Source organism: Xenopus laevis, chromosome 8L (assembly GCF_017654675.1).
Source record: "Xenopus laevis strain J_2021 chromosome 8L, Xenopus_laevis_v10.1, whole genome shotgun sequence".
In the NCBI taxonomy this organism is placed as follows: Eukaryota; Metazoa; Chordata; class Amphibia; order Anura; family Pipidae; genus Xenopus; species Xenopus laevis.
This window is the reverse complement of record NC_054385.1, coordinates 29420266-29432822: the sequence shown is the minus strand read 5'-3', so window position 1 is coordinate 29432822 and position 12557 is coordinate 29420266. Positions and strand designations below refer to the sequence as shown.

Here is a 12557-nt window from a genome sequence, read left to right as displayed (position 1 = left end):
GCAAAGATATCCTTATTTTTAATACAGTACTCAATTTTACCCCAAACATTTTATTCAGTTGAGCAGAACTGGTGAGATCACTCCCATATCCTGGTCCTTTTTGAGCAGGTGCAAACTCTGTCAGACCTGTGTTCACCTGCTTATCTGGCAAAACCTTTCCCATGGTTTACTACGATACCTTTAAGGTTACACTGAAATTCTAGGGAAAATGTTGTATTTTGGGTAAAAAAAAACAATGCGGATTTCTTGCTTTTCGTATAACTTGAACTCCCGCATGTTGCGCGCTTGTCCGGAAAGTGTTGCAAAGACACAGTTGTTGTGTAAAAGAGCGGCTTTATTTAAACACACACAGTGGGACAATATTGTGCAGTGAATGTGCTGAACGCCTGACTTACACATTTCTTGCCGTGAAACCCAGCACTCACTCACGGCAAGAAACGCGTAAGTCAGGTGTTCAGCACATCCACCGCACGATATTATTCCACTGTGTGAGGGTCATTTATCAACACTGGGCAGATTGCTGCTTTCATTGTTCTACTTGCAGCTGTCTTTAAAAAGTTAATCACTGATTGGTTGCTATAAGTAACTGCCCATGGGCAAATTTGCCCAGTGTTGATAAATGAGCCCCTGGGTGTTTAAATAAAGCGCTCTTTTACACAATGACTGTGTCTTTGCATCGCTTTCCGGACTATCGTCCAACATGCGGGAGTTCAAGTTATACGAAGACTATACCGGTACGAAGTAGCTGGCGACTCGCAAGGACAGCAGCTGGGATGACACGGCTTACCGGGTAAGCTCTGATGCGGTCCGCATCATTATTGTAGATTTCTTGCTTTGCCTGAACTTGACATGAAATTCTACAGCCACTAATTATGCTATTGTCATTTAATTTATATTTATCATTTTATAAAAAGAATCAGAGGTCTTTAGGAAACAGGAAAGGAGTTTTTAATTCAGTTACATAGAGGATACTATAAAAAATATTGGAATTCCCTTCCAGGAGAGATTACTACACCCAGTTCATCTAATGAATTATAAGAAGACTTAGACATACCTTAGGGTAATCAAAATATAACAAAACTATTAATCACTTATGAGTGCACTAATATTTTGATCCATTAACAGATTAAGGTTGCAGAAGAAAGTGGTATGGATGAAGGGTTCAAGGCCATTGAGACGAGTCCAGCGCTGTTATTAGTTCCAAGCTCAGGTCCAGCTATGGATTCCTGCTCAGTGAGGAGAAAAGCTAAGTCTAGAAGCTTAATGCAGGAATTATGAAAGCAGGATGGAAGGAAATAGTGGGATAAATAATGTAAATAACAAACAGGAACAAGTACAAGGTTACTTGATGGGAACGAGGAGCTCTCAATTCATATTCCAGTCTCTTATTCAAATCAGGGTAATTTGGACCCTAGCAACCAGACTGCTAAATGACATCAGAATATCACTCTCTACATCATACTAAAAGTAATGCAAAGTTGAACATCCCCTTTAAAGGAAAGAAATGGACAAAACAAAATTCAACAAAGGTTGAATTACATAAATGACATATAATATTAGTACTTGCGTGCACAACTTAAAGGGAATGTTTTATTTAGGAAGATCTTATCATCACCATACCTAGATGATTTTTTGTCTTTTAGTATGGAAGAAGAATAAATGGTCTACTGCCATGGTGTAATCACAGACTTAATCTAAGTCCCATTGCAGAAAGGTTAAGAAGCCCTGATCTACAAGGTAGGTAGGAATTATTTGGGTGCAGGGTGATAGATATGTGTCTCATCTGCTAAATTACTTTGTTCATCAGACAATCATCACTTCCAAAAACCTGAACTACTTCTCTTGTTACCAAGAGAAAAAAATATTTTATACCCGGCGTCCATATTTCAGAGGCATAAACGAATATGATATTTTATTAAAGTGAACTGGGCACAAAAAACATTTTCTCCACATCATGCTGGAAAGATTTGAGAATCCTACTGCCAAATGGCTTAACCCTCTCACTTCACAGAGGAGTTAGGAAGCATTTGCAAGCAATGTCTCCATGTGGTACTAGCAGTATCATATTTCTTCTAGGTATTGTCTGCCTCCAATGTGAGCTTCTACGTGAGTAACAAACTGGCCCTTACAATAGAAAAAGGCTTAGGATAAAGATGTGGTAAAATATGGCATTGGGAGGAATATTCCAATCCAAACTAAATCCTTGGCACTCGGTCTCATATACAGGGTTATTCCAGGACAGCATACATCTCGGCACGTGCGTGTGTAGTGAGAAAACCCGACACTGGATAGAGCCAAGCTACTGTCTGTATGTGCAGCTCACACACATTCAACACATGATTTAATACCTTACAAAATAAAATTCCTTGATCTAGCAAACTGATAAGATGAGGAACAGTTAAGGCCATACTGAAGTCTGGAAAGAGAAAATTCTATGGAGCAGTCAACAAACTGGTGTAAACAAGTCTGAGCGACAAAAGTGATGCTTCCCTGTTCTAACATTCAGGTGTCTTCTTGTAGGCTGATGCATCAAGGAATAATCTATGCACAGCAGTGTCATACAACAATCAGTGTTGCCATATGGGTGTCCTTATGTAAGTGCAGGAATACAACGGCACTTTCACTGATATAGAACCAGCAGTTAGTGAGACCTGGCAGATTTACTTCCTCTGCAGATGGCATTTGGCACAATGTGACAGTGGAAACACGTTACATCTACCTTCCCATTACAAAAAGGAATGGCCATGTCAATGAGAGTTGTGAAGGAGAAGGGACCCTCCACACAGAAAATCTTTAGCAATCTCGAGCCTTTCTGTATGAAAGGATTAAGCTGTTGTACCGTGTAAGCCATTGAAAAAATGCAGAAAATGCAAATAAAAGTTATCACCAAACTTTACATTTTCTGTATGCAAGGACTCGTTTCTAGGCATTAATCAAATGGTTTTTGCATTCACTTTCCTTAATGTTCTACACTGCTGTAAAATCCTGCAGGGACACAGCAATTTCATCTAAACTGTGCCTCTACTGGTAAAATAAGTGTTAGCGTGAGTCATTTCTCCCACTGTCCAAAAGCATGATAATAATATTCCGTTCCCTGGCAAACTTGCCTAATATTGTCTGGCTATACAATCATTTCACTCTTTAACTGCACAAAAAAAGAAAATTATTTCTAACACACATTGCAGCTGATTATTAAGACATTTCATCACATGCTAACGGGAATTCTTTTCCCTGTGAAAAAGTAGTATTAGTATTTTCATGCCAAAAAAGGTTTTTTTGCTTAGTAAATAGTAAAAAAATGCAGCCCAAACATGAAAATCAAAGCATAAACTGCTCATCCACAGATAAAATCGGCGTTGTACAATTGTTGGTAAGTGTTGATGTTAGGCTGATGATCCTGGTTATCTTTGCACCATGGAGCAGCTCCACTTCTCTTCCTGCAGTTGCCCCAATGAGCAGAACAATAGAGAGGTGTAATAGTACGGTGTAAGGCCACTGTGGACCGATCTGTTGGATAATAAAGAGTATTGGTCAATGTATGTCTATATGTGGAAATTCCTCAAAATACAGCTTACCAGGTAATATATTATTTTCTGAGAAGTTATTGAAATGCATGTTCCATTTGTCAAACACAGTGACAATAAATGTAATAAACTTGTGTAAGTAAAATACCTGCATTCACAGAGAGTCTATTCATTAACAGCATTATCCAGTAATGACCAACAGACTTTGGTACAGCCCAGAAGATGCATTAGTTGGCAACAACTCACTCTACTACTGCTTGTTAAGTACTTACGGGCCTTGACCCCAGCAAAAAGAAGGCACATTCTAACACAGTATTTTGTTTTTAGATTCTAATATGTATATATTTTATCACCTCTACCTCATGAGAAAATGGAACATGGGGTGGTGGGGTGGAAACAACGATACTTCAAGGTGGAATGGGGAATGAGTAGAGAATGGCACATAAGAAAAGACAAGGGAAAGAAGGAGAGAAAATGGATCATGGGACAAAGGATAAAGAAGGAGAGAATGACCACAAGCCTGAGGGTGAGTTGGGATCCCTGAAGACTTTTTTGCAGGGCGGTATTATGCTACACTACTGGACTGAACAGAAAGATAAGTAATAAAATGTAACAATAAAATTGTATAGGTAAGAGAAAAAAGAACCCCAATAAATAAAATTGTAGTCTCACCAACCAATAGTTCCAGGTTAGATGACCCCTATTTGAAAGATGAAAAGAGGAAGTCAATTTAAAAGCAAAAAATAGAAGATTAATTGAACAGCTGCTAATAAGACATTCTATGAGACCACCCCTTTAATAAAGGGCAATTACATGCTGTGCATTTCAGACAGGGTTTGTGGCCTTGCTTCTTCAAGTTTAATTGGTGGCCTGGCCTGTCTCAGGCACAAGCTCAATCTGCGATGCCCCCACATTCACACTTATATCTCAGGCAGACTGTGTTTTCTGTTGTTGAAACTGTAGTTATAGTTATGGCAGAGAGGATGCAAGAAATCTATGGAGCGTGACTAATAATGACAGAATACACACATGTAAGTGTTGATGCAGTTTGAACACATAATATACAAACTGCTGTATATCTAGCCCTCCGGCTGCAAGAAAATAGTTACTGAATAAAATGAAAGGCAGCCAACTTCTTAATCCTTAGCCTCTCTGAGTAAATCTGCCATCAGCCAGTGAGTACTGAAAGCCAATCTGCCATCTGTAGGCAACAAATATGCAAAGGCCTCAAAGTGAAGCCAGTACAAACACAGCTTTTTTGGATCTTGGACACCAGCCGGAGCAGGATAGTACCTGTGGAGCCGCAAAACACTCTCGCTAAATAAGTATAGAGGAGATCATGCATGTAATTACCAATATTCACATTACATTCAATTTTACATTCAGTTTTTAAAGGGGTTGTTCACCTTTAAATTAACTTAGAATATCACTGTCTACATCATATTAAGAGACAATCTGCAATTGGTTTTATTTTTTTCTCATTTTATTTTGTGTTTTTACTTCAGCAATCTGGTTACTAGGGTCCACATTACCCTAGCAACCATACATCAATTTGAATAAGAGACTGGAATATGAATAGGACAGGGCCTGGATAGAAATATAAGTAATAAAAAGTAGCAATAACAATAAATATGCAGCCTTTACAGAGCATTTGTTTTTTTTTAGATGGGATCAGTTACTCCCATTGGAAAGCTGGAAAGAGTTAGAAGAGGAGGGCAAATAATTTAAAAACTGAAAAATGAAGCCCAGTTGAAAAGTTGCTTAGAATTGGCTGTTTTAAAAGTTAACTTAAAGGTGAACCACCCCTTTAAGTTTTTCCTCATTTTACAGTTTTTTACATACCCTAGTCCCACCAATATATATATAATACATAATGTGTAATTCCCTTCCCTGATTTTTCCCTTGTTTCTGGCCCCCAGTGGGGTTCTTATTTCATATATATATATATATATATATATATATATATATATATATATATATATATATATATATATATATATATATTAGTTCCCCAAGATTGACACACTCCAGGGCTTCATAATGCAGTTTAGAAAAGAAAATTTATTGTCAACGTTTGGGTGCCCTTCTGGGCCTTTCTCAAGAAAGGCCCAGAACGGGACTCAAACGTTGACAATCATTTTATTTATATTTATAATACATTTGACAGCACCAAGGCATGAAGAGAAAGCTTGACTGGAGTGCACCACAGCTGCAACTATATATATATCTATCTATATATATATGTATATATATCTATATATATATATATATATATATATATATATATATATATATATGTATATATATATAATTTTAACCAATTGCTTATTTGCATTAAATTCACTTTGTCCTTGGCACGTCAATAAAGAAATGGATTCATAATTCTTTCCAGAAATGATAGTGGATTTTGTATTATCTTACTCAGTACAGCAAACACACTCCTACTACAAATTCTAACTGTGTAACCATGGACATTGTGTGCTGGATTTTCCATTGTTTTTCTTAATTTATTGTCAACGTGAATGGTCCTTCCTAGCTGGTGCTGTGCTACTGGGTAAGGCAATAAATGGCAAACAAAGGACAGACATAGAAAGATCTCAGCTTAGGGGGAAACAATTTTGGTATGATATGTGCCCTTTAATGCGGTATTTCTTTTCCTTTTTCTCAGGGGACCCAAATTAAGTTGGAGAATCTGTGAGTGACCCATTTTTGGGACACAAACCTTTGGTTAAGAATCAGTGATTAAATGGTGTGTAATGGATTAGATGAGGTTAGCGTATTGCAGAAGTGCACCATGCTCTACAAGGGGGAAAATTGTCTTTTATGTCACACCATGAAGTCAATTTAAACTGTATACTAAATAAAAGTAATGCTTGCCATGCACTTTTTCATGTCAAAAGGCCGCTGTGTGGACTGTAAAATCCACGTGAGAACTGGACAAATAATGTGTTGCAAACAGTTGCCACAGACTATTTTGGGAAGTGGCTGCCAGCAATTTTGATAAGCATAGTTTCCCCTAGTAAAAGGGCAGAGATAAAAAAAACAGTGCTATTGCCCTTTAATACAGTGCAATTGCTGCTTTGCTCTCGGTATAACTGAGCACCCATGCCATGTCTGAGGCACTGATAGTAAGCAAACACATTATTAGTGCTGCTCATGACATTAACATCAGCCTGTCATTGTGCAAACAGAGCAAATTCTGGCCCAAAAACACAAACACTTTTTAAGGCTGACAATGGTGGTTACCAGTATGGTAGACTGCACAGGGGGTCTCAGTTATCATGAGTGCAGTATTTATATAAGAAATCCAGTGGTTTGATCCATATCTATATACATATGTTTTATAAAGGAAAGTAATTGTTTTGTGTGGTGGATTCAGTAACATTTAAAAAATGATTTCTTGGAAAAAGAATTAATTTTTAATTTCTCAGGTTCAACTGAGATTTCAACATCCGCGTGTCTAAATCTTGGTTATTTAGGCAATGGCATGTTGTTCTCAGACCACACTAATTGCACCAAGACCACATTCCCATGTCCGATAAGACTCCAGGTGACTCCCAAAAAAGTCTAAAGGTCTTCTTATAACACAGGTTGCACTAAAGAGGGGGGCCGACAACTAAGTAGTTTGGGGCCACACAATTTCTGTGGGTGGCACTGCTTCCATTGTGATCTCTTTAATGGCAGCAATATCTAAACTTGTGAACAGTGGAGAAAAAACATGGCGGCCAACACATTGCCGATTGCTACATGCGCGATAAACCAGCAGGGTTAATATAGATTTGCTATCATGAGTATTCTTTTTTCATATATCCAGGGCTGGAACTAAGGGTAGGCATGAAAGGCAGGAGCCTTATTAATAATAATAATAATAACCGCTGCATGGGTGCAATTGCTGTGTAAGTGGATCAGCAGGGTTGTGGTGGTTTGTAGAGAGTGGTGTGTGTGGTAGAGTCCTGCGCGGGTTCATTTTTTGGAACCCGTACCAGCAATCTGCAATCCGCAACCCGGACCTGCATTCTTACACTCTTGGACCCGCTACCCTACCCGCAAGTACCTTATCCGCAACCTGGGCCCGCTGACCATCAAGAATTATGAAGTGCTGTCATTGTAAACCGGAAGTGACATCATTGGAAGTAGGCGTGATCGGAAAAAAAGAATTAAAACAGGAAGTGATGCCATTGTAAACCGGAAGTGACATCATCGGGAGTAGGAGTGATCGGGGGAAAAGAAGTACAACAGGAAGTGATGCCACTGTAAACCGGAAGTGACATCATCGGAAGTAGGCATGATCAGAAAAAAGGAGTAAAAATCGATATTGAGAAAACCCATGACCCGCATCTATACCTGCACCTGGAACTTCTACCTGCAAACTGCAGGTTTTTGCGGGTAACCCGCTGGTACCCGACCCGCTGCAGGACTCTAGTGTGTGGGGAGGGAGGGAGTTAAGCAGGTCCGGACTGAGAATTAAAATAGGCCCTGGCATTTCAGGTACACAAACCAAACAGCCCCCACCAGCCCACTAAATAGTGACTTTCTATGGCACCTTATAGCAGCCCCTCTGGCATTTGCCAGAACGCTCAGATTGCCAGTCCGGGCCTGGAGTTAAGGCATTCAGGAAAGACAGTTAAGCAGTACCACATTGGGGCTCATTGTTACTATTGATACTACTATAGTTCCATAAAAAGCCCACTTATGCCATAAAATACCAGGAGACCCAGGGCCAGAATTAGAGATGAAGGGGCTCCCAGCGCAGCAGAAAGACTGGGAAAAAAAATCAAAGCCAAATGGAGAGCAGGACTGTCCAAGCTGCATCCCCCAGCTGTTGTTCAACTACAACTCTCAGCTCCTTTGAACAGCCTAGAAATCAATGTTAAACAGTGTTCAGAATGGGAGGAGCATATGTTTCTAATAGTCCTGAAAATATGAACCAGTTGCCTCCTACCCCACCAGATCCCTTGTTGTGTTACTGGCAAATGCCCTTTATGTGCAGCCCCGCATATGACATAAGCCGCTATTCCTATGACATCATCCAGCGCCCTAAACTCACAGCAGCCTCTCCCTCTGCCTGGGACTCACTGGCTGACGAGATGGGTGGGAGGAGTCACGGGCTCATAGGAGGAGTCAACAAAGGCTAGTCTGTGGGCCAGCCCTTCCTTAGCTGGGTGTGGTTATTGCTGCCAGAACTTAGTGTTCCGTTAGCAGCAGTGGGATTAGTCGCACAGCTACAGACAGGCAGCCCGGCGGCGGCGCAGAGACCCTCTGGCACCCACTCACTGTATGGGGAGACGCTGAACGAGCCAAGACACAAGTCAGACAGAGAGATCTCACCAGCAATCACCATGCCAAAAACTGTGAGTTCCCGCAACTTTCTCATCTCTCGCTCTCAGGCTGCAGCTCTTTTTGGAACTACAAGTTCCATCCACTTCTGCTGTGTGTGTGGGTGGGGGGGATGATGGGAACTGTAGTTGTAAAGCTTGTCCCGCTATCCCTGGAGCAAACAAAAGCAGCCAAGTAATGGGGGGGGGGTTCTCTGTGCCCATGCCTGAAGTTTGTATAGCATAGGATTCCTCTGCTAGGAGGCTTCCCCCGCCTCTCTGATCTTTTGGCATTGTCTAACAATAGACTTTATTAAGTGCACTTGTTTAGATGAAATGGACTGGCTCATCTCTGGCAGATTGGGGGGGGGGGGACATACAACGTGGCCGCTGTTTCCTGTCACAGCAACTGGAGCTTTGCGCCTTTTTAATATTCAAATGTGCCTGGGGCTTTTTCTGCACCTACAACCCCTCTGTATTCCACTCTCTCAGGGTAAACTTATTGCACTGCATTGGGAGAGTCTGTTGAGGGACAGAAGCCCTGTCAGTAGAACATGTCAGGAATAATTCATATTCAAGTTCCAGCCTGCTTTCTACTATACATTCATTACAGTATACAGTGCAATGCCAAGCAGGTACCTTTCTCTTCTTCTCACTCTTGACACCGTGTAGCAGAAGTCACTTTTTTGACTGCAGGAGTCAGAACTAGCAGTGCAGACACAATAAAACAGCCAGCCATATGTTGCTTTTAACAGAAAAAAAAAATGAGTGTAGAAAATATGAAAATAAATAAATAAAATAATTGCCGCTACCCTGGGCAATGTGTGAGTTCTGGCAATGTCTCCTTTGTGTTATATCAGCGAGTGAGTTAATGTGCGTGCAGTCCTTTCCAATGATAATTCTGGAGTCGGCAGGCACGTTGTAGTTAGTGAGAGCTGTCACGACTTGTTCAAGTGGAAAGAAAATGAATTTTCTCATGAGTGGGGGAATCAGCTCGTTACACTTTAGCAAAGTGATAGCAGCGTTGTCTCTTTATTCTGAAGTATAGTTCATGTTGGCTTCATAGGGCCTGCTCTTGGTTAAGTGCTGGGGATTTCTCTTATCATACAGTAAATAAGGCGGATAAAAGACGGTCACAAGTTGTTTGTGGCAACTGCAACATTCAGGTCAGGATTCTGGGAATTGTAGTCTGCGTCGGTTGCAGCATTGTTGAGGGCACTTTTAGAGCGGGAACAAAAAGTTGTGAAACGGAGTTGAGGGAGTCAGTGTGACTTGCAGGCATGATTCACTGTCAGTGGTTTCAATACCCCCCACCCCTTTCCTGTAATGATAGAGAAGAAACTGTCAGAGCCGTCTCCCAAGGGTGTGTAAGTTTTTAGGGTGTCTCCTCTACCAGCTTTGTCTCGCAGCAGCCAACTAGGCAGTGCCAGCGGTGATGTCAGAGAAGTTACTGGCATTTAGGGGCCCCTTCTTAATGCCCCCCTCCCTTTTCCCCCATAGCATATGGTGGAAACTTCTGTCCCCATCTCTTGCGAGGTTGCTCACTCACATTCATTCTCACTTAGCTTCCGTGCAAATTCTTCAGCCGTTGCACTTTTTTTTTTTTTTGCATTAGGGCAGAATTTGGGAGTTGTGCAAAGATCTTTCTCTTCTCCCCCCCCCCCCCCCCACTTAGCTTGGCCTCTTTCCAGGGAGAGAGACGGCTTCTTACACCCACTGATATTCATGAAGTCTCTTCTGAATGGCTTCATTCTGCCAGAGCATCCTCTGTGTGAGCCGTATTGATATCTATGCCCGCTGCTGCTGTAGGCAAGAAAGCAGCTCCCAGAAAAGTGTACAGCAGTTTAAACCTTACCCGCCCTATGGTGTTCTATAAATCTGGTGTAGGCTTCAGCTCTTCCACCAGCTCTGCAAATCCGTTGCTTTGCATAGGCCCCTTCTTTGCGGGCAGGAAGTGAAACAGAACTACAGAAAGTTGAAACCTGATGTACACTTAATTTTGCACAGCAGCTCTCTGCATGGTTGGGAAACATATATATAAGGGCTTAAAGGGGTTGTTCACCTTCCAACGCTTTTTTTTCAGTTCAGTTGCTTTCAGATAGTTCACCAGAGATAAAAACATTTTCCGATTACTTTCTATTTTCTGGATGTGACTGTTTTTAATATTGTAAAGTTTAATTTTTCACCTTCTAAAGGAACTCTGAGAAGAGGGGTCGCCGACCCTGTAAGCCATTCTAAATATTTCTTATCTTTGTCCCTGCTGAGCAGAATCCCTGAGTTTCATTAAGGGTTGGGGCAGACGGGGAGATTTAGTCGCCTGGTGACCTCCTCTTCTTCGGTGGCGAAAATCTCCCCGAACTGCCTTCCACCCTGCTTGAATGAAGAATCGCCTGCGCTAATGCACTTGCGAAACTTCGGCCGACTTTGGAAATCGAAGCTCCGCAAGTGCATTAGCGCAGGCGATTCTTCATTCAAGCAGGTGGAAGGCAGTTCGGGGAGATTGTCGCCCCAACAGAAGAGGCGATTAGTCGACAGGTGACTAAATCTCCCTGAATCTGCCCGTCTGACCCAACCCTAAAGGGGTTGTTCACCTTCCAAACACTTTTTTTTTCAGTTCAGTTGTTTCCAGATTGTTTCCCAGAATTGCTTCCCATTATTTATTTTTTACTGTTTTTCCAAAATCTAAATGTTAAGTTGAATGTTCATGTCTCTGGTGTTTGAGTCTGGCAGCTCAGTAATTCAGGCGCAGACTCTAAACTGTTATTTAGTTGATACATTTCTCAGCAGCATCTCTGGAGTATTAGCAACTATTGTATCAATTCTAACAGCTGCCTATAATGAAACCCAGAGATTCTGCTCAGAAGGGACAAAGATAAGAAATGTATCAATTTAGAACAGTTTACAGGGTCGACGACCCCCCCTCCCAGAGCTGTTTTAGAAGGTGAAAAAAGGCACTTTACATTTCAGTATTAGAAAAACAGTGACACAGAAAATAGAAAGTAATTGAAAAAAGTCGTTATTCCTGGTGTTTTATCGGAAAACAACTAGTTTGAAGGTGAACAACAGACTTTTCAGTTCAGTTGTTTTAAGATTGTTCTCCAGAAACAAAGACGTATTTCAATTACTTTCCATTTTTTTTTTTTTTTTTTTTTTTTTACAGTTTTTTCAAAAAAATCTAAGTTTAAAGTCCCGGTCTCTGGGGTTTCAGTCTGGCAACTCGGTAACTCAGGTGCAGACTCTACACGGTTACAGTTTTGCAACATTTAGTGGATACATTTATCAGCAGCATCTCTGGATTATTAGCAACTATTGTATCAATTCCAACAGCTGCATTTAAAGGGTTGACTCAGCTTAAGGTTTAGCATGATAAACTTATCATTTAAATAAGAATCTTACATAGGTAGGTAAAATAAATAGGATCAGAGGACCCTCTTTTTAGCAACTTTTTAGTTGGTCTTCATTTATTATAGTTATTTGCCTGCCGCTGGTTGTTGGGGTCACTGATCCTGGCAGGTTACAATGTAGTTGTTACCTAGTAACCTGCTGATTAAAAATAGTGCAAACGCCATAAAGAATGAAGACCATTTGTCTCAGAATATAATTTTTATTATACTAAAAGTTAATTCAAAGGAATTTATGTTCCTGCCCAGGAAAAAGTCCACGTCTGGCTTAGGCTAGTACAGTTGACTGCTCTTTCTGCCTTTTAAGTTAAAGCTGT

At 40.8% G+C, this 12557-nt stretch overlaps 1 protein-coding gene and 1 long non-coding RNA gene across 2 annotated transcripts in view; one reads left to right on the top strand and one right to left on the bottom strand.

The window, feature by feature from the left end:
- Positions 1 to 1198: 1198 nt before the first annotated feature.
- LOC108704536 lies at positions 1199 to 7638 on the bottom strand. Its single transcript, XR_001933620.2, has 3 exons — positions 7579 to 7638; positions 4197 to 4224; positions 1199 to 3507 (listed from the first exon to the last, which is right to left on the bottom strand). It is a non-coding gene; the product is annotated as an uncharacterized LOC108704536 (long non-coding RNA).
- Positions 7639 to 8672: 1034 nt separating this feature from the next.
- Positions 8673 to 12557, top strand: part of msn.L (moesin L homeolog) — a 56571-nt gene continuing 52686 nt past the window's right edge. The window contains exon 1 of the mRNA XM_041572619.1: positions 8673 to 8875. Coding sequence (XP_041428553.1) covers positions 8864 to 8875 — 12 coding nt within the window. The 5' untranslated portion in view covers positions 8673 to 8863. The remainder of the gene's footprint in view (positions 8876 to 12557) is intronic.